This window comes from Grus americana, chromosome 1, assembly GCF_028858705.1.
Source record: "Grus americana isolate bGruAme1 chromosome 1, bGruAme1.mat, whole genome shotgun sequence".
NCBI classification, from domain to species: domain Eukaryota; kingdom Metazoa; phylum Chordata; class Aves; order Gruiformes; family Gruidae; genus Grus; species Grus americana.
The window spans coordinates 172,371,403-172,394,927 of record NC_072852.1 but is presented as its reverse complement, the minus strand read 5'-3'; the positions used below and the strand labels follow the sequence as shown (position 1 = coordinate 172,394,927).

Below are 23,525 nucleotides of genomic sequence, written 5' to 3'. Positions count from 1 at the left end.
GAGCCGATGTTTGCGGTTACATGCAATCTACTGTGCCATGGATCAACAAGAGGCTCAAACAAGGGACTTTTACAGCAACCCTATAACTATTGCTCCTTCCCTATCCAGAGCCATTGCTGACTCATTGACCGCTGTACATGCTTGAATTGTTTTGATATTTATGATCTGATATGGAGTCCTGGTTTTAAATGGATTTTTCATTATCTTTTTCTTCTCTCCACTTTATTTTAAAAAAAGATATGTGCTATTTTCTTTTTCTTGACTGCCTACTTGACATGGCCATTATTTTTCCCCAAGCAAATGAATAGTGAAGAGAAGGCTAATATCTCAGTATTTAATAGTCTTGATGATGTTTAAGACATAATAATTAAAAAACACCAAGTCCAAATAGAACTGGGCTGGGAACATGGATATAAAATGCCTGTATTAAGGAAGTTTTTTATTTAATAGACCGGTGTTATAGCTTTCACTTTATGCAAAAATGAATTTCCTTTTGAGTGTGCTTTGGAATCTTACATCTCTTAGGACAGCAAGGATAGTGTGAATTTGTAAGGTCTGACTACACAATAATTCTGATTCACACCAATATTTTAGATGTTGACACTGGTTGTGATCAGTGGTAGAAACCCCAACTCACAGGTAACTGCTATTGGTATCCCCTGGGGATAAATTCTGGTGCAAATACTGTTTAACACCTTTATTAACAATCTTATGAGGGGGTGGAGAGCAGTCTCAGTCATTTCTCAGATGATGTGAAATTGGTTGGGGCAGTAGTCGATACCCTGATGGGCAGAGCTGCTGTTCAGACGTACTTCAGCAGGCTGAAGGAATGGGCTAATGGGAAACTCATACAGTTCAGCAAAGGTGAACGCAAAGACCTGCACCACTTGCAGCAGTACGGGCTGGCACTGACTGGCTAAGAAAAGGTGATGTCCTGCTGGACAACAAATTGGACATGAATCAGATCTGTGCACTTGCAGGGAAAGAGACCAACAACATCCTGGGCTGTATTAACAAGTGATGATTCCCCTTTATTCAGCACATGTGAGAGTCCACATCTGAAGTATTTTATCCATTCTTGGACTGCCCAGCACAAGAAAGATACTGACATGCTGGAATAAGTCATGCCGAGGTCATCAAGCTAGTCAGGAGCTGGAGCCCATGACATAAAAGTAGAGGCTGAGAGAGGATCTGTTCATCCTGGAGAAGGGGACTCCTCAGGGTCAATCCTAACGTCATCTACAACTACCTATGGAAGAGAATGTCATGCTTCAAAATTCTACTGTGGATAAAAAGGAGACTCACCTTATATGTGAAGCTAAGAATTTGTTACTAGCATAATAGAAATATTAACAGTCTAATAAAAGATTTATTATTACTCCAGATTTAATGGCTATAGGAGAAGAAAACAAAGAATACTATTTTACAGAAAAAAATAGTTTATATATCAGTAAAATAAAACTATGGTAAACATTGTTGTTCATACCACTTTCCTTGATATTTTGGTTGCCCTACCGCTGCCTCTCAAGGTGCTAACATTGGCAGTTTCCATCTGGATATTGGGGGAGCTATGGGTAATGATCTGCACCTGAAGCACTATGCTGCAAGGAGTGTGATGTTGATGCTTACTTCCTCCTCACTTTAATATCCACTAGAATCATTTTTATGTTTGCTAAGAAATTTTTACATCTTGCTCTTTTTTCATTAGTTTATATCTCGACATTACATCTGCATTTAATAAATATTGCCTTATATAAATACTTTGATCCCTTTGTTACCCTTAAAAGAAGTTTTCAGCAGCTCCAGATCTGCATTTTTTTATGTCAACAGTAGTGAACTGCTTATAGGTATTGAGTCTCAAGTGCCAAGTCTGTGCCTTTTTTTTAATTACCATTCACCTGTACTTTTCTACATCACATCATACAATCACAGAATTACAGAATCATAAAATGATTTGAGTTGGAAGGCATCTTTAAAGATCATCTAGTCCAACCCCACTACTATGGGCAGGGACACCCTCCACTAGACCAGGTTCCCAAAGACCCAAACAACCTGGTCTTGGACACTTCCAGGGAGGGGACATCCACAGCTTCACTGGGCAACCTGTTCCAGGGCCTCACCACCCTCATAGTAAAGAATTTCTTCCTTATGTCCAATATAAAACTGCTCTCTCTCAGTTTGAACCATTGTCTCTTGTCATGCCACTATGGGACTTGGTAGAATGTCCCTCCCCATATTTCTTGTAAGCCCCTTTGAAGTATTGAAAGGCAACAGCTAGGTGTCCCCGGAGCCTTAGCTTCTGCACACTGAACAACCCCAGCTCTCTCAGTCTGTCTTCATAGGAGAGGTACTCCAGCCCTCTGATCACATTTCTGGCCCACCTCTGGACTCGCTCCAACAGATCCATGTCTTCCTTGTACTGGAGACCCTGAGGCTGGATGCAGTAGTCCAGGTGGGATCTCATAAGAGCAGAGAGGGAGACAGGGAGAATCGCCTCCCTCAACAAGCGAGCCATGTTGCTTCTGATGCGGTCCCAGATACGGTTGGCTTTCTGGGCTGCAAGTGCTCGGTGATGGCTCGTGTACTACTTTTCATGCACCAGTACTCCCAAGTCCTTCTCCGCAGGGCTGCTCTCAACCCCCCAGCTTGTAGTGATACCGGGGCTTGCCCCAACCCAGGTGCAGGACCTTGCCCTTGGCCTTGTTGAACTTCATGAGGTTTCTCATGGGCCCACTGCTTCGACATGCCAAGGTCCCTCTGGATGGCATCCTTTCCCTCTAGTGAATCGACCACACCACTCAGCTTGGGGTCACCTGCCAACTTGCTGAGGGTGCACTCAATCCCACTGCCCGTGTCGCTGATGAAGATATGAAATAGTATTGGCGCCAGTATAGATTCCTGAGGCACATGGCTCAGTACTGCTTTTCGCTTGGACATTGGGACATTGACTGTCGTGTTGTGTCTTGCCTCACTTGGTCAGGTGAATCCTATTAGGTCCCAACACACCCAGCTTCTCCAAGGTAGATCCATGAGCACAGAAGCCAAACCCACCAGTCGTGAAGCCAGGCGTTCACCTTTTCAACCAGCCTCCTCCTTCCTAAGCCCCTTTCTCTGGCTGGGAGGTGTGGTCATCCTTGTGATGGAGTTCGTGCTCTTTGGACACAGATCTGTTGTGTTGTATTATATTGTGGATCAGGCTTGCAAAGGCGGTGCCCTGTCTGTCCCATTGCAACTCAAGGGACGTTTTCCTCAAGCACAGCAGCTAGGCTCCGGACAGCCTCGCCTCATGGTGCTTTTCACTTTGCCAGCGAGGAACAAGTTTCTATCCCTGGATTTTCATTTAGAAACCTCTTACTGAACAAGTCCTGTTTTAATGGAGTGGTGTCTCAAACAATGTGACATTGGCAGAAAGCCTTCAGAAGAAGTCTGGTGTCCTCCGGACCTCAGAGTGTGGTAGCCAGCAGCTCTGGAACTGCTGTAGCTACAAACATCCGCAACTGCAAACAGTTGCGGCTTTTAGTGTGGTTACAGAGCCTTACACTGTTCTCAGCAGGCACAAAGCGTACCTTTGTTTTTAATTTTCATTCATCTGGAAGAAGATCATTAGCGTAATAGAATGTGTATTAGATGTTTATGAGAAGTAAATAAATTAACACCTATACGGAAAGGATCTTTTCCTCATCACAACCAACACTAAAAGGATGAGCAACTCTGCAAGGAAAGGTAAATAAGGCCCTCCTGCAGGAAACCCCAAGCTTCCAAGCAGAAAGGTGGAAGAGCTGTAGGTCCTTATGTCACAGGACGACCGGTGACTAACCCAAGTTATGGACGCTGTCACATCACAGGTAGTCAGGGCCAGTTCAGATCAACAGCCTTCTAGATCCATGCTCCTGATGACCTGGATGTTTCAACTCTTACAAAGCTGTGGAATCAACTGGAATTAAATACCGACATGACTGTATTGGCTACAGGATGACTAGAAGGAATACGGAAGTGGAAGATACATCGAGGTCTTAGTGAGTCCTTCGAGAGGCCTCTTCCTGTCATGGAGAGTGGGTGGGATTGTGGGCACCATTTAACGTGGCTGTTCTTTTTCAAGCCCTCCTTCCCATCAGTCCCTTGGCATGGATTGTGGCTCAAAGCCAAGCGTCACCACTTTACGCTGCAAGAGCAAGGCAACGTCACGATCATGACCCAGGCACAAGTCTGGAGCTTCTTGTCACTCAAGAGCTGAGCACAGGGCCAATGGGAAGGTAGAGGAGATCAAAAGCATAGCAAGAGAATAGATTGACCAGTGGTGGCCTTCTGGACAAAAGGCGGTGCTTTTCTTTCCCTGATCTGAAGAAGTGGTAACATACTCGGTTCTTTCCTTCTCAAGAGCTTTTCTTGGATGCAGGTGTCTCCTCAGGTTTCCTCTGAGAACAAATAAAGCTGCTGGGAGAAAGGCAAGGCTTCTACAAGTGCAGCCCTTGCATGACCTTGGTGTCTTCTTGGGCAGGTAAATCTGTGAGAGAGAGAGCTGAAACACAAGAAGGGAAGGAGAAGGGAAGGAGAAGGGAAGGAGAAGGGAAGGAGAAGGGAAGGAGAAGGGAAGGAGAAGGGAAGGAGAAGGGAAGGAGAAGGGAAGGAGAAGGGAAGGAGAAGGGAAGGAGAAGGGAAGGAGAAGGGAAGGAGAAGGGAGGACTCATGCAAACACTGAGACTGGCCAGACATACATTTGACACTTTATTTCTGTAAAGAAATAGTAAGAAATTTCAGAAAGGCCATAGGAAGAAATGCTAAGAACTGCAGACAGTCCCTACAGCTGCGTGTACAGTAGCACCACTACAGCTACTACAACAGCTACCACTACGGCTGAAAAGTCACTCTAACACTAGGCTTGTGAAATAAAACTAAATTCCTAGAAATGCGTGCTCAAAGAATGTGAAACGACTACTTTCTAAATGGCAAAACCACTAAAGCAGAACACTTAGCAATGTACCTATATGGGCTTAAGGGGGGAAAGGGAGCTAAGACACTACATTTCCAAGTTAATAGTAGAACTTGTATCCAAAAAACTATAACGCACCTCCAAAAATTTGTTTCTAAAATCCATAGTAATAGGGGATTGTGGGAAAGGGTATTCTGCTGCGTGCCGCTATACATGCACTAGCCAAAGAGCAGCAATGGGTGCTCCCTTCTTGTACTGAGCAACTTGGTTCAGCATCTGGCTGCCAAGAATGAGTTGGTGCAAAGAAAACCTGGAGGGGTTTGTAGTATGGGACGTGCTGTCCAGCATAAACGCCGTCCCCCGTGTCCCTCCCTCCCAGACGACAGACACCGCCACCCACAACACCCTCCCTCGAATCTGAAGGTCACAGGCCAGCTCCCCACCGGGGGAGACGTGCCAGCCGGTGGGCTTTTGTTGAGGGAGCTGATGAGGGAGCCAGCAAGGCCTCCTGCGCAGGCTGGGGGGGTCTGACGGCGGTGCGGGGCTCTCCGGCTGAGCGGAGCACGAGGGAAATCTGCCGGCCAGAGCAGAAGGGCATGGGTGCCTCTCTCCTCGCCTCCGCCGAGGGGGTGCTGGGGCTGCATCGTGCCCCTCCAAGCCCAGGCGTCGCAGCTCATCCGGGGAATCCAAGCAGCAAAACCACATCGGCACCTACAAGGACAGAGTCAGAAAGCGCTGATGGAACCAGGAAGGCAGGAACGGGCGTGCCTTTGTCCCCCCTTCTTTGGGAAGTCCTCTGGCACGGCAAAGAGACCCCTTCCTGGCCGCAGCTAGTGTTGCTTTGGCCCCTTCTCCACATGGGCCATAGCCTCAGAGCAGGGCAAGTTGACAGAGATGTGCAGGGGCCCCTGGCCAGGCAGCGGGGCTCGGCAGGGAGCCCCCAGGGAGCCGTGATGTGCTCCTTGCCAAAACCCGAGCAGCAGCAGCATCTCTGTGCACCATGGAAATATTTCCTTGACTCAGAGCATTTGAAAGAGGGATGGCAGGGTCTGCTACACACCTGGCCTCCTCGTTCTTCTCGCCCTGCTACACACCTGGCCTCCTCGTTCTTCTCGCCCTGCTTGGATTTCGTCTCAGTCGCCCATCCCCGAGAGCTCCCTCTCCAGCCTTCTCCTCTTCCTGCCCGGGTGCCCGTCGCTCCCCTCTTCACAGGTCAGTTTTCGCTTTCTGCTTTCTTGTGAAGGGCCTGGCAAGCTTTCCATTCAATAGTATGGTTAGACAGGGAAAGCTGTGACAAACTTGAACCACTCCTGCTCTTAATCAAAGCGAGCTCATTTTACCTTCTCTCCCCAGAGGAGCTCTTCAGGTGTTGGCTTTCTACAGCGACTGGAGGCACCTGCAGTGGGAATGTGGAAGTTACCAGCTGGCAAGGACCTACCTGCCCAGTTGCTCCCTTAGCTCTCAAAGGCAGCTCCCTTGGGTGGGTTTGCTCAGCTCAGCCCAGACAGTTCTGGCGGGATCAGCGCGCAAAGCGCGACGGCCAGCCCGCACCAGCCTCACCCTGCGCTTTTGCAGGGCTGCAGGCTGGGGGATGACCTTGCTTGTCCCTGCAGCAGCGGCGGCAGTCCCACCTTCTGAGGGGGGAGGCTTTTGTTGTCACGTTGCCTGTGGCCCTGACGTACCTCTGCTGTCTCTGCTTCCAGCCCTGGTGCCGGCGACTCCTCGGCCGATGTGCCGGCAAGCCCGGCCACCTCCTCCCCAAAGAGGTCCCCGTGGTGCTCAATGAGGAACTCCACCAGCCCTGTCACCTGCACACAGCAAACCAGTGGTTTGCACCTGGGTGGCTGAAAAGGGGTCAAACAGGAGCCTTTCCTGATCCCGACCCTCGCTTCTGCGCAGAAAGCTGCAGCTGTGGGGATGCTCTTCCCAGCAGCTCCCCCACCAGCGTTTGCGGAAGAGAGGAGGCAGCCAGGCACCTCTGAACACCAAAGCTGGGCTGGGCCCGCAAGGCTGGCGCCAGCTGCTAAACACGGCGTACCTGCCCCGTCACCTGCACCAGGGCGTCCAGGGGCAGCGTCTGCTCCTCGGGTGGGCTGAGCAGGTTCGGCCCCACGCAGATGGCCAGGTTGCCGGCAGTCATCCTGCTGCTGGCCGCGTTTCTGCTGATCCTTTGCAGCAGGGACAGCAAGCTCTTGAGGAGCAGGAGGTTGGCCTGGGGCAACTTGCCGGCCACCCTGAGGCAGCAGGAAGGCAACGTGAAGAAAGCAGACCTTGTCATCACCGCTCTCCGGGGCTGATCTCACCCAAGCCCAGCCCAGGGAAGGCTCCCTGGCCACGCCTGGTCTCCACTTACTCCCTGAGTGCTGCCAGCTTCTCCTGCCTGCTGGTCTTCTGCAGGGCGCTCATCCACTCCTCGTACAGCTCTGCCCCGAGGAGCTTAGAGGGGATCTTCCGCAGGAAGTCCTGCAACGCCAAGGGCTCCGGGTGAGGCTTGGAGCGCTGCCGCCGCGAGCACAGGCAGCATCCCCGGCACTCGGGCTCCCGAGCAGGCGGCTGGCTTTTGGCTCCTGCTCTCGCAGGTGCCCATCAGCAGCATCCCCAGAGCCGGGAGCTGCCGGGCTCCAGGTCAGCAGGGTTCACCTTCAGGAGGACGGCCAGCACGTGCGCAGGCTGGCTTTCAAGGTGGACCTCTGCTCCGCTGTCGAGGGCCTCCCTCAGCTCCCGGGAGACGTGCTCCTTGACCGCCAGCCGGAAGATCCCCTCCGTGGATGGCCCGTGCTCGGCCAGGAGAGCCAGCAGGTCCTGCGGGAGGGGACAGAGGAGGACAGTGGCCGGGCTGGAGACAGGCCCTGGGCCAGGTGATCCTTCCTTCCTTCCTTCCTTCCTTCCTTCCTTCCTTCCTTCCTTCCTTCCTTCCTTCCTTCCTTCCTCCCTCCCTCCCTCCCTCCCTCCCTCCCTCCCTCCCTCCCTCCCTCCCTCCCTCCGGGGCAGGAGCCAGTGTGGCCGGCTCTGCTTTCCCCGGGGCGGGACAGAGGGGTGGCTGGAGGTGGGGGACCCCCGCGGGGAGGAGCCGGCTTTGTCCCCGAGCCCCAGCCGGGCTTCCTCTGCCGGGGACAGCGCCTGTCCGCAGGAGCCAGCGGGATGGGCACCCCCTGGCCAGGCTTGCTTACCTGGATGGGCTGGGGCAGCGTGCCGTCCTGGCTGCAGAGAGCTGCCAGGGGCTGGCCGAAGAGAGCCCCCCTGCCGCCAGAGCCCGACTGCCCGGCTGCCTCTGCAGCGGCCGAGCTGCCTCGCCGCCGTGCGAAGGGCCAGGGCAGCCCCCTCCTCCTCCTGCGGGTCCCGCCTGCTGCCAAGGTCAAGAGAGCAAAGAGCCGTGGAGGAGGAGAAGCGCCGGGCGAGCGCTCCCGGGGCCTCTGGGCGCTGTCCCCCCGCCGCTGAAAGCAAGGCAGAGGCAGAGGCAGAGGCAGAGGCAGAGGGGCGCCGTTTGGGAGCGAGGGGCCCCGGGGCTCAGCTCTGTCCCGCCGCAGAGCGATGGGGACGGCCGTGCCCTGCGGGAAGGGCAGCAGCAGCGCCAGTGCAGCAGGAGTGGCCGCCGGGCAGAGGAGGGGAGAAGGGCCGTCCTGCCCCCGTCTTCTGCATCCGCACTCACCAGCCGAGGGGCCAAGGCCACGTTCGCTGCTGCCGCCGGAGGGGACGGGAGGTGGCCGCTGCTCTGCACCAGCCTGCAAGAAAGGCGCTGCGCTCAGCGAGCGGCCCCGCAGCAGAAAGGGCCTCCCCGGCGAGCTGCCTCGGCCCCTGGCCCTGCGTGAGAGGTGGGGACGGCCGAGCTGGCACCCCGAGCCGTGCGATCCGCGCGATCCGCACCTGTGCCTGGCCCTGGACCAGCCTCTGCAGGCTGCTGGCGTGCAGCGTCGTGGCCTGGGCAAGGGGAAAAGAGAGCAGAAGGTGAGAAGCAGCCATGCACCTGATGCTGGGCTGGAGCAGCCTCGGGGCTGGGCAGAGCGGAGGCAGGAGGGACACTCACGGCATTGCGGCCGCTCAGCTCCTGCAGCAGGAGCTTGATGGAGGGCAGCTGGGTCAGCCGGGCTCCTTCCACTCCTTCTGGTGGCCTGTGCCAGGGGAAGGGGCAGAGAAAGAGCCCTGTGAGAGAGACCCCAGCTACCTCTCCCCAGCTCCGGAGGGGGATTTCCGTGCGCATGGTCGGGCTACTATGCCTCGAGCATCCCTCCACCCTCCCTGGTGTGAGCACGGACCCCCAGGCTTGGGCTTACCCAAGGAGCGCGCTGAGCCAGAGCTCCTTCAGCGCCCGGGAGCTGCGGCAAGAGAGAGAGGAGAAACAGCCTGAGTGCCCGCTGCTGCCCAGGCTGCGGGCAGAGGCGGGCGCCGGCACAGCCCTGCCCCGTGGGGACAGCTGCAGAGGCAGGACGAAGGCCCGTGGGGCAGGACAGAGGCGCTGCCCAGCCCTGGCGCGGGACGTGGCAGCCAGACTCACGGGAAAGTGACGGTGCAGAAGCCGCAGGGCCAGACGAGGACGAGGGAGTTGGTGTGCCGGCCCTCCTCCTCCTCCTGGGCGGCATCCCCGGCTGCCCCCTTCCTGCTGCTCAGCACCTGCAGCTGGCCCAGGGCCAGGCAGAGCTGCGGGCGCGGGGCGCTGCCCCGTCTGCAGAGAGAGAGGAGCGGCAGGGAGTGACCTGGAGGTGGCCCAGCCCGGTGGCTCCCCTCCAGCGTCCGCCTGCCACGGGCATGGCCATGGGTGCGTGCGGCGGCAGCAGGGCGCCGGGGGCCTGGGGCTGCTGCTTGGGTGTCCCTGCCCTGGGGCCAGGGCCAGGGCTTGGGAAGCAAGGCAGCCGGGGTCTGCGAGTCTTACTTGGGCTTGGCGATGACCAAGGCGTCGCCGAAGAGGAGGAGGTCCCTCTTCCTCGTCGCACGGCCCTGGCTCAGCCGCACGCGCTGGCGGAGCAGCGGCTGGGGTGATGCTGGGACAGGCGTGCACTGCTGCACGGGGTCAGGGTCGTCCCTGCAGAGCAGACGGCGTCGGGCGTGGGAAAGGCGGCTGCTGCGGGGCCCGGCTGTGCCGGCGTGTCCCCGAGCCGCGGGGGGAGCCTACCTGGGGCCGCGGCAGCAGTTCACCTGGCCCATCCCGCCGAGGCCAGGAGAGGTCTCGCCTGGGACACGCTGGTGGGGCTCAGGGCAGTGCCCAGGTGGCCCGAGCGAGGACGCCAAGGGGGTCGCAGTGCCAATCGGTGCTGTCGGGCAAGAGCTTCACTGTCACCAGTGCCGCTCCGTGCACCGTCCCTGCAGGCACTGGGTCCGTTGCCGGGCCAGCGTTGGGACAACACAGCTTGGCATTCTGACCCCAACAGTCGCACTGGGGGGGAGGGGCCCTGGGGGGGAGGGGCCCTGGGGGGGGTCTCCCCAGGACGTCCGTGTCTCTCGTACCGGGGAGCCCAGAGCTGGGCACAGCGCCGCAGGCTTGGCCTCACCGGCGCTGAGCAGAGGGGAAGGGTCACCTCCCTCCAGCTGCTGGCCATGCTTTGCCCAGCGCAGCCCAGGGCACCGCTCGTGGTCGCCTTTGGGCAAGAGCACCTTGCTGTCTCCTGGTGGACTTGGTGTCCACCAGGACCCCCAGGGCCTTTTCTGCCACACTGCTTTCCAACACCTTTGCCAAGCTGCTTTGGTCATGAGTAGGTTTCCACAGAACTCCATTTTTGCCTTTCTTCCTTAACTCCTCATTTGTCTCACTAACTTTATTCTTCACATAATGTCTGGGTAAAAGGACGTACTGGGTGGCTGAAAAGGGAGATCGAGGAGCGCTCCCACAGTAATTTGATGTGGGTATATGTAGGAGAAAGCATTGTTTGACTATGACCACAGCTTTTGCAAGTGATCAAGGGTGGCTGCTGAGAGTGCAAAAGCCGACGAGCCCTCTTGTATAGGACACCAGTGAGAGTCAAGCTCCGTTCTTTGCACACCAGGTACTTTTTGGGGTAGTGGCTGCCTGTCCAAGTGACTTTGGACTTTTGGAAGTTCTGCTGCTGTCTTGACACTGCAGAGAAACCAAAGCACGCGCCAAAGAGCAGCCAGAGGTATTTCCAGCTTCTCAGGAGACCTTCCGGCTGAGGTGGGAAGGGCTGCTCTTTGCCCTCTTAAGAGCTTCACAAGCCAACACGTGTGCTGACATTTGTCCTGCCTCCAGCCACAGCAGCGACCGATGGGTTCTGCGGCTTGAGGAGCTCCCCGTGACATCGCTGCTTACGGTGACCTGAGACAGAGAAGCGCTATTTAACAGCAATTAAAGCTGCCTTGAGAAAATGGTTTCTCGTGCTGCCTGGCAGTTTATTTTGAAGCCTTTCTGGAGGATAGCTGGGGTGGGTCTTTGACAAATCTTTGCTGTCGTAGAGGGAGTGGTTTTTTCTTTGGCAAAACTTCCAGATTATTAGAATGTGTACGTTCCTGGACACACTACATTTTACTAATTAGATGAAGCTGAAATACATTAGATGTATTAAAAAACCCTCTTTCTTGTAAGCCCCTTCGAAGTATTGAAAGGCAACAGCTAGGTGTCCCCGGAGCCTTAGCTTCTGCACACTGAACAACCCCAGCTCTCTCAGTCTGTCTTCATAGGAGAGGTACTCCAGCCCTCTGATCACATTTCTGGCCCACCTCTGGACTCGCTCCAACAGATCCATGTCTTCCTTGTACTGGAGACCCTGAGGCTGGATGCAGTAGTCCAGGTGGGATCTCATAAGAGCAGAGAGGGAGACAGGGAGAATCGCCTCCCTCAACAAGCGAGCCATGTTGCTTCTGATGCGGTCCCAGATACGGTTGGCTTTCTGGGCTGCAAGTGCTCGGTGATGGCTCGTGTACTACTTTTCATGCACCAGTACTCCCAAGTCCTTCTCCGCAGGGCTGCTCTCAACCCCCCAGCTTGTAGTGATACCGGGGCTTGCCCCAACCCAGGTGCAGGACCTTGCCCTTGGCCTTGTTGAACTTCATGAGGTTTCTCATGGGCCCACTGCTTCGACATGCCAAGGTCCCTCTGGATGGCATCCTTTCCCTCTAGTGAATCGACCACACCACTCAGCTTGGGGTCACCTGCCAACTTGCTGAGGGTGCACTCAATCCCACTGCCCGTGTCGCTGATGAAGATATGAAATAGTATTGGCGCCAGTATAGATTCCTGAGGCACATGGCTCAGTACTGCTTTTCGCTTGGACATTGGGACATTGACTGTCGTGTTGTGTCTTGCCTCACTTGGTCAGGTGAATCCTATTAGGTCCCAACACACCCAGCTTCTCCAAGGTAGATCCATGAGCACAGAAGCCAAACCCACCAGTCGTGAAGCCAGGCGTTCACCTTTTCAACCAGCCTCCTCCTTCCTAAGCCCCTTTCTCTGGCTGGGAGGTGTGGTCATCCTTGTGATGGAGTTCGTGCTCTTTGGACACAGATCTGTTGTGTTGTATTATATTGTGGATCAGGCTTGCAAAGGCGGTGCCCTGTCTATCCCATTGCAACTCAAGGGACGTTTTCCTCAAGCACAGCAGCTAGGCTCCGGACAGCCTCGCCTCATGGTGCTTTTCACTTTGCCAGCGAGGAACAAGTTTCTATCCCTGGATTTTCATTTAGAAACCTCTTACTGAACAAGTCCTGTTTTAATGGAGTGGTGTCTCAAACAATGTGACATTGGCAGAAAGCCTTCAGAAGAAGTCTGGTGTCCTCCGGACCTCAGAGTGTGGTAGCCAGCAGCTCTGGAACTGCTGTAGCTACAAACATCCGCAACTGCAAACAGTTGCGGCTTTTAGTGTGGTTACAGAGCCTTACACTGTTCTCAGCAGGCACAAAGCGTACCTTTGTTTTTAATTTTCATTCATCTGGAAGAAGATCATTAGCGTAATAGAATGTGTATTAGATGTTTATGAGAAGTAAATAAATTAACACCTATACGGAAAGGATCTTTTCCTCATCACAACCAACACTAAAAGGATGAGCAACTCTGCAAGGAAAGGTAAATAAGGCCCTCCTGCAGGAAACCCCAAGCTTCCAAGCAGAAAGGTGGAAGAGCTGTAGGTCCTTATGTCACAGGACGACCGGTGACTAACCCAAGTTATGGACGCTGTCACATCACAGGTAGTCAGGGCCAGTTCAGATCAACAGCCTTCTAGATCCATGCTCCTGATGACCCGGATGTTTCAACTCTTACAAAGCTGTGGAATCAACTGGAATTAAATACCGACATGACTGTATTGGCTACAGGATGACTAGAAGGAATACGGAAGTGGAAGATACATCGAGGTCTTAGTGAGTCCTTCGAGAGGCCTCTTCCTGTCATGGAGAGTGGGTGGGATTGTGGGCACCATTTAACGTGGCTGTTCTTTTTCAAGCCCTCCTTCCCATCAGTCCCTTGGCATGGATTGTGGCTCAAAGCCAAGCGTCACCACTTTACGCTGCAAGAGCAAGGCAACGTCACGATCATGACCCAGACACAAGTCTGGAGCTTCTTGTCACTCAAGAGCTGAGCACAGGGCCAATGGGAAGGTAGAGGAGATCAAAAGCATAGCAAGAGAATAGATTGACCAGTGGTGGCCTTCTGGACAAAAGGCGGTGCTTTTCTTTCCCTGATCTGAAGAAGTGGTAACATACTCGGTTCTTTCCTTGTCAAGAGCTTTTCTTGGATGCAGGTGTCTCCTCAGGTTTCCTCTGAGAACAAATAAAGCTGCTGGGAGAAAGGCAAGGCTTCTACAAGTGCAGCCCTTGCATGACCTTGGTGTCTTCTTGGGCAGGTAAATCTGTGAGAGAGAGAGCTGAAACACAAGAAGGGAAGGAGAAGGGAAGGAGAAGGGAAGGAGAAGGGAAGGAGAAGGGAAGGAGAAGGGAAGGAGAAGGGAAGGAGAAGGGAAGGAGAAGGGAGGACTCATGCAAACACTGAGACTGGCCAGACATACATTTGACACTTTATTTCTGTAAAGAAATAGTAAGAAATTTCAGAAAGGCCATAGGAAGAAATGCTAAGAACTGCAGACAGTCCCTACAGCTGCGTGTACAGTAGCACCACTACAGCTACTACAACAGCTACCACTACGGCTGAAAAGTCACTCTAACACTAGGCTTGTGAAATAAAACTAAATTCCTAGAAATGCGTGCTCAAAGAATGTGAAACGACTACTTTCTAAATGGCAAAACCACTAAAGCAGAACACTTAGCAATGTACCTATATGGGCTTAAGGGGGGAAAGGGAGCTAAGACACTACATTTCCAAGTTAATAGTAGAACTTGTATCCAAAAAACTATAACGCACCTCCAAAAATTTGTTTCTAAAATCCATAGTAATAGGGGATTGTGGGAAAGGGTATTCTGCTGCATGCCGCTATACATGCACTAGTCAAAGAGCAGCAATGGGTGCTCCCTTCTTGTACTGAGCAACTTGGTTCAGCATCTGGCTGCCAAGAATGAGTTGGTGCAAAGAAAACCTGGAGGGGTTTGTAGTATGGGACATGCTGTCCAGCATAAACGCCGTCCCCCGTGTCCCTCCCTCCCAGACGACAGACACCGCCACCCACAACACCCTCCCTCGAATCTGAAGGTCACAGGCCAGCTCCCCACCGGGGGAGACGTGCCAGCCGGTGGGCTTTTGTTGAGGGAGCTGATGAGGGAGCCAGCAAGGCCTCCTGCGCAGGCTGGGGGGGTCTGACGGCGGTGCGGGGCTCTCCGGCTGAGCGGAGCACGAGGGAAATCTGCCGGCCAGAGCAGAAGGGCATGGGTGCCTCTCTCCTCGCCTCCGCCGAGGGGGTGCTGGGGCTGCATCGTGCCCCTCCAAGCCCAGGCGTCGCAGCTCATCCGGGGAATCCAAGCAGCAAAACCACATCGGCACCTACAAGGACAGAGTCAGAAAGCGCTGATGGAACCAGGAAGGCAGGAACGGGCGTGACTTTGTCCCCCCTTCTTTGGGAAGTCCTCTGGCACGGCAAAGAGACCCCTTCCTGGCCGCAGCTAGTGTTGCTTTGGCCCCTTCTCCACATGGGCCATAGCCTCAGAGCAGGGCAAGTTGACAGAGATGTGCAGGGGCCCCTGGCCAGGCAGCGGGGCTCGGCAGGGAGCCCCCAGGGAGCCGTGATGTGCTCCTTGCCAAAACCCGAGCAGCAGCAGCAGCATCTCTGTGCACCATGGAAATATTTCCTTGACTCAGAGCATTTGAAAGAGGGATGGCAGGGTCTGCTACACACCTGGCCTCCTCGTTCTTCTCGCCCTGCTTGGATTTCGTCTCAGTCGCCCATCCCCGAGAGCTCCCTCTCCAGCCTTCTCCTCTTCCTGCCCGGGTGCCCGTCGCTCCCCTCTTCACAGGTCAGTTTTCGCTTTCTGCTTTCTTGTGAAGGGCCTGGCAAGCTTTCCATTCAATAGTATGGTTAGACAGGGAAAGCTGTGACAAACTTGAACCACTCCTGCTCTTAATCAAAGCGAGCTCATTTTACCTTCTCTCCCCAGAGGAGCTCTTCAGGTGTTGGCTTTCTGCAGCGACTGGAGGCACCTGCAGTGGGAATGTGGAAGTTACCAGCTGGCAAGGACCTACCTGCCCAGTTGCTCCCTTAGCTCTCAAAGGCAGCTCCCTTGGGTGGGTTTGCTCAGCTCAGCCCAGACAGTTCTGGCGGGATCAGCGCGCAAAGCGCGACGGCCAGCCCGCACCAGCCTCACCCTGCGCTTTTGCAGGGCTGCAGGCTGAGGGATGACCTTGCTTGTCCCTGCAGCAGCGGCGGCAGTCCCACCTTCTGAGGGGGGAGGCTTTTGTTGTCACGTTGCCTGTGGCCCTGACGTACCTCTGCTGTCTCTGCTTCCGGCCCTGGTGCCGGCGACTCCTCGGCCGATGTGCCGGCAAGCCCGGCCACCTCCTCCCCAAAGAGGTCCCCGTGGTGCTCAATGAGGAACTCCACCAGCCCTGTCACCTGCACACAGCAAACCAGTGGTTTGCACCTGGGTGGCTGAAAAGGGGTCAAACAGGAGCCTTTCCTGATCCCGACCCTCGCTTCTGCGCAGAAAGCTGCAGCTGTGGGGATGCTCTTCCCAGCAGCTCCCCCACCAGCGTTTGCGGAAGAGAGGAGGCAGCCAGGCACCTCTGAACACCAAAGCTGGGCTGGGCCCGCAAGGCTGGCGCCAGCTGCTAAACACGGCGTACCTGCCCCGTCACCTGCACCAGGGCGTCCAGGGGCAGCGTCTGCTCCTCGGGTGGGCTGAGCAGGTTCGGCCCCACGCAGATGGCCAGGTTGCCGGCAGTCATCCTGCTGCTGGCCGCGTTTCTGCTGATCCTTTGCAGCAGGGACAGCAAGCTCTTGAGGAGCAGGAGGTTGGCCTGGGGCAATTTGCCGGCCACCCTGAGGCAGCAGGAAGGCAACGTGAAGAAAGCAGACCTTGTCATCACCGCTCTCCGGGGCTGATCTCACCCAAGCCCAGCCCAGGGAAGGCTCCCTGGCCACGCCTGGTCTCCACTTACTCCCTGAGTGCTGCCAGCTTCTCCTGCCTGCTGGTCTTCTGCAGGGCGCTCATCCACTCCTCGTACAGCTCTGCCCCGAGGAGCTTAGAGGGGATCTTCCGCAGGAAGTCCTGCAACGCCAAGGGCTCCGGGTGAGGCTTGGAGCGCTGCCGCCGCGAGCACAGGCAGCATCCCCGGCACTCGGGCTCCCGAGCAGGCGGCTGGCTTTTGGCTCCTGCTCTCGCAGGTGCCCATCAGCAGCATCCCCAGAGCCGGGAGCTGCCGGGCTCCAGGTCAGCAGGGTTCACCTTCAGGAGGACGGCCAGCACGTGCACAGGCTGGCTTTCAAGGTGGACCTCTGCTCCGCTGTCGAGGGCCTCCCTCAGCTCCCGGGAGACGTGCTCCTTGACCGCCAGCCGGAAGATCCCCTCCGTGGATGGCCCGTGCTCGGCCAGGAGAGCCAGCAGGTCCTGCGGGAGGGGACAGAGGAGGACAGTGGCCGGGCTGGAGACAGGCCCTGGGCCAGGTGATCCTTCCTTCCTTCCTTCCTTCCTTCCTTCCTTCCTTCCTTCCTTCCTTCCTTCCTTCCTTCCTTCCTCCCTCCCTCCCTCCCTCCCTCCCTCCCTCCCTCCGGGGCAGGAGCCAGTGTGGCCGGCTCTGCTTTCCCCGGGGCGGGACAGAGGGGTGGCTGGAGGTGGGGGACCCCCGCGGGGAGGAGCCGGCTTTGTCCCCGAGCCCCAGCCGGGCTTCCTCTGCCGGGGACAGCGCCTGTCCGCAGGAGCCAGCGGGATGGGCACCCCCTGGCCAGGCTTGCTTACCTGGATGGGCTGGGGCAGCGTGCCGTCCTGGCTGCAGAGAGCTGCCAGGGGCTGGCCGAAGAGAGCCCCCCTGCCGCCAGAGCCCGACTGCCCGGCTGCCTCTGCAGCGGCCGAGCTGCCTCGCCGCCGTGCGAAGGGCCAGGGCAGCCCCCTCCTCCTCCTGCGGGTCCCGCCTGCTGCCAAGGACAAGAGAGCAAAGAGCCGTGGAGGAGGAGAAGCGCCGGGCGAGCGCTCCCGGGGCCTCTGGGCGCTGTCCCCCCGCCGCTGAAAGCAAGGCAGAGGCAGAGGCAGAGGCAGAGGCAGAGGCAGAGGCAGAGGCAGAGGCAGAGGCAGAGGCAGAGGGGCGCCGTTTGGGAGCGAGGGGCCCCGGGGCTCAGCTCTGTCCCGCCGCAGAGCGATGGGGACGGCCGTGCCCTGCGGGAAGGGCAGCAGCAGCGCCAGTGCAGCAGGAGTGGCCGCCGGGCAGAGGAGGGGAGAAGGGCCGTCCTGCCCCCGTCTTCTGCATCCGCACTCACCAGCCGAGGGGCCAAGGCCACGTTCGCTGCTGCCGCCGGAGGGGACGGGAGGTGGCCGCTGCTCTGCACCAGCCTGCAAGAAAGGCGCTGCGCTCAGCGAGCGGCCCCGCAGCAGAAAGGGCCTCCCCGGCGAGCTGCCTCGGCCCCTGGCCCTGCGTGAGAGGTGGGGACGGCCGAGCTGGCACCCCGAGCCGTGCGATCCGCGCGATCCGCACCTGTGCCTGGCCCTGGACCAGCCTCTGCAGGCTGCTGGCGTGCAGCGTCGTGGCCTGGGCAAGGGGAAAAGAGAGCAGAAGGTGAGAAGCAGCCATGCACCTGATGCTGGGCTGGAGCAGCCTCGGGGCTGGGCAGAGCGGAGGCAGGAGGGACACTCACGGCATTGCGGCCGCTCAGCTCCTGCAGCAGGAGCTTGATGGAGGGCAGCTGGGTCAGCCGGGCTCCTTCCACTCCTTCTGGTGGCCTGTGCCAGGGGAAGGGGCAGAGAAAGAGCCCTGTGAGAGAGACCCCAGCTACCTCTCCCCAGCTCCGGAGGGGGATTTCCGTGCGCATGGTCGGGCTACTATGCCTCGAGCATCCCTCCACCCTCCCTGGTGTGAGCACGGACCCCCAGGCTTGGGCTTACCCAAGGAGCGCGCTGAGCCAGAGCTCCTTCAGCGCCCGGGAGCTGCGGCAAGAGAGAGAGGAGAAACAGCCTGAGTGCCCGCTGCTGCCCAGGCTGCGGGCAGAGGCGGGCGCCGGCACAGCCCTGCCCCGTGGGGACAGCTGCAGAGGCAGGACGAAGGCCCGTGGGGCAGGACAGAGGCGCTGCCCAGCCCTGGCGCGGGACGTGGCAGCCAGACTCACGGGAAAGTGACGGTGCAGAAGCCGCAGGGCCAGACGAGGACGAGGGAGTTGGTGTGCCGGCCCTCCTCCTCCTCCTGGGCGGCATCCCCGGCTGCCCCCTTCCTGCTGCTCAGCACCTGCAGCTGGCCCAGGGCCAGGCAGAGCTGCGGGCGCGGGGCGCTGCCCCGTCTGCAGAGAGAGAGGAGCGGCAGGGAGTGACCTGGAGGTGGCCCAGCCCGGTGGCTCCCCTCCAGCGTCCGCCTGCCACGGGCATGGCCATGGGTGCGTGCGGCGGCAGCAGGGCGCCGGGGGCCTGGGGCTGCTGCTTGGGTGTCCCTGCCCTGGGGCCAGGGCCAGGGCTTGGGAAGCAAGGCAGCCGGGGTCTGCGAGTCTTACTTGGGCTTGGCGATGACCAAGGCGTCGCCGAAGAGGAGGAGGTCCCTCTTCCTCGTCGCACGGCCCTGGCTCAGCCGCACGCGCTGGCGGAGCAGCGGCTGGGGTGATGCTGGGACAGGCGTGCACTGCTGCACGGGGTCAGGGTCGTCCCTGCAGAGCAGACGGCGTCGGGCGTGAGAAAGGCGGCTGCTGCGGGGCCCGGCTGTGCCGGCGTGTCCCCGAGCCGCGGGGGGAGCCTACCTGGGGCCGCGGCAGCAGTTCACCTGGCCCATCCCGCCGAGGCCAGGAGAGGTCTCGCCTGGGACACGCTGGTGGGGCTCAGGGCAGTGCCCAGCTGGCCCGAGCGAGGACGCCAAGGGGGTCGCAGTGCCAATCGGTGCTGTCGGGCAAGAGCTTCACTGTCACCAGTGCCGCTCCGTGCACCGTCCCTGCAGGCACTGGGTCCGTTGCCGGGCCAGCGTTGGGACAACACAGCTTGGCATTCTGACCCCAACAGTCGCACTGGGGGGGAGGGGCCCTGGGGGGGAGGGGCCCTGGGGGGGGTCTCCCCAGGACGTCCGTGTCTCTCGTACCGGGGAGCCCAGAGCTGGGCACAGCGCCGCAGGCTTGGCCTCACCGGCGCTGAGCAGAGGGGAAGGGTCACCTCCCTCCAGCTGCTGGCCATGCTTTGCCCAGCGCAGCCCAGGGCACCGCTCGTGGTCGCCTTTGGGCAAGAGCACCTTGCTGTCTCCTGGTGGACTTGGTGTCCACCAGGACCCCCAGGGCCTTTTCTGCCACGCTGCTTTCCAACACCTTTGCCAAGCTGCTTTGGTCATGAGTAGGTTTCCACAGAACTCCATTTTTGCCTTTCTTCCTTAACTCCTCATTTGTCTCACTAACTTTATTCTTCACATAATGTCTGGGTAAAAGGACGTACTGGGTGGCTGAAAAGGGAGATCGAGGAGCGCTCCCACAGTAATTTGATGTGGGTATATGTAGGAGAAAGCATTGTTTGACTATGACCACAGCTTTTGCAAGTGATCAAGGGTGGCTGCTGAGAGTGCAAAAGCCGACGAGCCCTCTTGTATAGGACACCAGTGAGAGTCAAGCTCCGTTCTTTGCACACCAGGTACTTTTTGGGGTAGTGGCTGCCTGTCCAAGTGACTTTGGACTTTTGGAAGTTCTGCTGCTGTCTTGACACTGCAGAGAAACCAAAGCACGCGCCAAAGAGCAGCCAGAGGTATTTCCAGCTTCTCAGGAGACCTTCCGGCTGAGGTGGGAAGGGCTGCTCTTTGCCCTCTTAAGAGCTTCACAAGCCAACACGTGTGCTGACATTTGTCCTGCCTCCAGCCACAGCAGCGACCGATGGGTTCTGCGGCTTGAGGAGCTCCCCGTGACATCGCTGCTTACGGTGACCTGAGACAGAGAAGCGCTATTTAACAGCAATAAAAGCTGCCTTGAGAAAATGGTTTCTCGTGCTGCCTGGCAGTTTATTTTGAAGCCTTTCTGGAGGATAGCTGGGGTGGGTCTTTGACAAATCATTGCTGTCGTAGAGGGAGTGGTTTTTTCTTTGGCAAAACTTCCAGATTATTAGAATGTGTACGTTCCTGGACACACTACATTTTACTAATTAGATGAAGCTGAAATACATTAGATGTATAAAAAACCCCTCTTTCTTGTAAGCCCCTTCGAAGTATTGAAAGGCAACAGCTAGGTGTCCCCGGAGCCTTAGCTTCTGCACACTGAACAACCCCAGCTCTCTCAGTCTGTCTTCATAGGAGAGGTACTCCAGCCCTCTGATCACATTTCTGGCCCACCTCTGGACTCGCTCCAACAGATCCATGTCTTCCTTGTACTGGAGACCCTGAGGCTGGATGCAGTAGTCCAGGTGGGATCTCATAAGAGCAGAGAGGGAGACAGGGAGAATCGCCTCCCTCAACAAGCGAGCCATGTTGCTTCTGATGCGGTCCCAGATACGGTTGGCTTTCTGGGCTGCAAGTGCTCGGTGATGGCTCGTGTACTACTTTTCATGCACCAGTACTCCCAAGTCCTTCTCCGCAGGGCTGCTCTCAACCCCCCAGCTTGTAGTGATACCGGGGCTTGCCCCAACCCAGGTGCAGGACCTTGCCCTTGGCCTTGTTGAACTTCATGAGGTTTCTCATGGGCCCACTGCTTCGACATGCCAAGGTCCCTCTGGATGGCATCCTTTCCCTCTAGTGAATCGACCACACCACTCAGCTTGGGGTCACCTGCCAACTTGCTGAGGGTGCACTCAATCCCACTGCCCGTGTCGCTGATGAAGATATGAAATAGTATTGGCGCCAGTATAGATTCCTGAGGCACATGGCTCAGTACTGCTTTTCGCTTGGACATTGGGACATTGACTGTCGTGTTGTGTCTTGCCTCACTTGGTCAGGTGAATCCTATTAGGTCCCAACACACCCAGCTTCTCCAAGGTAGATCCATGAGCACAGAAGCCAAACCCACCAGTCGTGAAGCCAGGCGTTCACCTTTTCAACCAGCCTCCTCCTTCCTAAGCCCCTTTCTCTGGCTGGGAGGTGTGGTCATCCTTGTGATGGAGTTCGTGCTCTTTGGACACAGATCTGTTGTGTTGTATTATATTGTGGATCAGGCTTGCAAAGGCGGTGCCCTGTCTGTCCCATTGCAACTCAAGGGACGTTTTCCTCAAGCACAGCAGCTAGGCTCCGGACAGCCTCGCCTCATGGTGCTTTTCACTTTGCCAGCGAGGAACAAGTTTCTATCCCTGGATTTTCATTTAGAAACCTCTCACTGTTTTAATGTCCTGTTTTAATGGAGTGGTGTCTCAAACAATGTGACATTGGCAGAAAGCCTTCAGAAGAAGTCTGGTGTCCTCCGGACCTCAGAGTGTGGTAGCCAGCAGCTCTGGAACTGCTGTAGCTACAAACATCCGCAACTGCAAACAGTTGCGGCTTTTAGTGTGGTTACAGAGCCTTACACTGTTCTCAGCAGGCACAAAGCGTACCTTTGTTTTTAATTTTCATTCATCTGGAAGAAGATCATTAGCGTAATAGAATGTGTATTAGATGTTTATGAGAAGTAAATAAATTAACACCTATACGGAAAGGATCTTTTCCTCATCACAACCAACACTAAAAGGATGAGCAACTCTGCAAGGAAAGGTAAATAAGGCCCTCCTGCAGGAAACCCCAAGCTTCCAAGCAGAAAGGTGGAAGAGCTGTAGGTCCTTATGTCACAGGACGACCGGTGACTAACCCAAGTTATGGACGCTGTCACATCACAGGTAGTCAGGGCCAGTTCAGATCAACAGCCTTCTAGATCCATGCTCCTGATGACCCGGATGTTTCAACTCTTACAAAGCTGTGGAATCAACTGGAATTAAATACCGACATGACTGTATTGGCTACAGGATGACTAGAAGGAATACGGAAGTGGAAGATACATCGAGGTCTTAGTGAGTCCTTCGAGAGGCCTCTTCCTGTCGTGGAGAGTGGGTGGGATTGTGGGCACCATTTAACGTGGCTGTTCTTTTTCAAGCCCTCCTTCCCATCAGTCCCTTGGCATGGATTGTGGCTCAAAGCCAAGCGTCACCACTTTACGCTGCAAGAGCAAGGCAACGTCACGATCATGACCCAGACACAAGTCTGGAGCTTCTTGTCACTCAAGAGCTGAGCACAGGGCCAATGGGAAGGTAGAGGAGATCAAAAGCCTAGCAAGAGAATAGATTGACCAGTGGTGGCCTTCTGGACAAAAAGCGGTGCTTTTCTTTCCCTGATCTGAAGAAGTGGTAACATACTCGGTTCTTTCCTTGTCAAGAGCTTTTCTTGGATGCAGGTGTCTCCTCAGGTTTCCTCTGAGAACAAATAAAGCTGCTGGGAGAAAAGAAAGGCTTCTACAAGTGCAGCCCTTGCATGACCTTGGTGTCTTCTTGGGCAGGTAAATCTGTGAGAGAGAGAGCTGAAACACGAGAAGGGAAGGAGAAGGGAAGGAGAAGGGAAGGAGAAGGGAAGGAGAAGGGAAGGAGAAGGGAAGGAGAAGGGAAGGAGAAGGGAAGGAGAAGGGAAGGAGAAGGGAAGGAGAAGGGAAGGAGAAGGGAAGGAGAAGGGAAGGAGAAGGGAGGACTCATGCAAACACTGAGACTGGCCAGACATACATTTGACACTTTATTTCTGTAAAGAAATAGTAAGAAATTTCAGAAAGGCCATAGGAAGAAATGCTAAGAACTGCAGACAGTCCCTACAGCTGCGTGTACAGTAGCACCACTACAGCTACTACAACAGCTACCACTACGGCTGAAAAGTCACTCTAACACTAGGCTTGTGAAATAAAACTAAATTCCTAGAAATGCGTGCTCAAAGAATGTGAAACGACTACTTTCTAAATGGCAAAACCACTAAAGCAGAACACTTAGCAATGTACCTATATGGGCTTAAGGGGGGAAAGGGAGCTAAGACACTACATTTCCAAGTTAATAGTAGAACTTGTATCCAAAAAACTATAACGCACCTCCAAAAATTTGTTTCTAAAATCCATAGTAATAGGGGATTGTGGGAAAGGGTATTCTGCTGCGTGCCGCTATACATGCACTAGCCAAAGAGCAGCAATGG

General features: G+C 56.1%; 2 protein-coding genes across 2 annotated transcripts; both read right to left on the bottom strand.

Annotated features, from left to right (window-relative positions):
• Positions 1-4,785: 4,785 nt before the first annotated feature.
• On the bottom strand, positions 4,786-8,958 carry LOC129205334 (T-cell activation Rho GTPase-activating protein-like). The gene is made up of 10 exons (XM_054822727.1): positions 8,795-8,958; positions 8,580-8,652; positions 8,002-8,273; positions 7,571-7,732; positions 7,284-7,516; positions 6,969-7,164; positions 6,613-6,738; positions 6,271-6,326; positions 6,025-6,184; positions 4,786-5,641 (listed from the first exon to the last, which is right to left on the bottom strand). The coding sequence occupies exons 1-9, from the start codon at positions 8,888-8,890 to the stop codon at positions 6,064-6,066; spliced, it is 1,335 nt and encodes a 444-aa protein (XP_054678702.1). The 5' UTR covers positions 8,891-8,958; the 3' UTR covers positions 4,786-5,641; positions 6,025-6,063.
• Positions 8,959-14,471: 5,513 nt separating this feature from the next.
• LOC129205280 (uncharacterized) lies at positions 14,472-21,291 on the bottom strand. Its single transcript, XM_054822599.1, has 15 exons — positions 21,089-21,291; positions 20,736-20,813; positions 19,659-19,837; positions 19,180-19,273; positions 18,940-19,089; positions 18,565-18,732; positions 18,344-18,385; positions 18,097-18,181; positions 17,937-17,990; positions 17,207-17,470; positions 16,697-16,858; positions 16,410-16,519; positions 16,095-16,290; positions 15,151-15,452; positions 14,472-14,798 (listed from the first exon to the last, which is right to left on the bottom strand). Exons 1-14 carry the CDS (start codon positions 21,289-21,291, stop codon positions 15,393-15,395), a joined length of 1,845 nt encoding a protein of 614 aa, XP_054678574.1. The 3' UTR covers positions 14,472-14,798; positions 15,151-15,392.
• Positions 21,292-23,525: the final 2,234 nt, after the last annotated feature.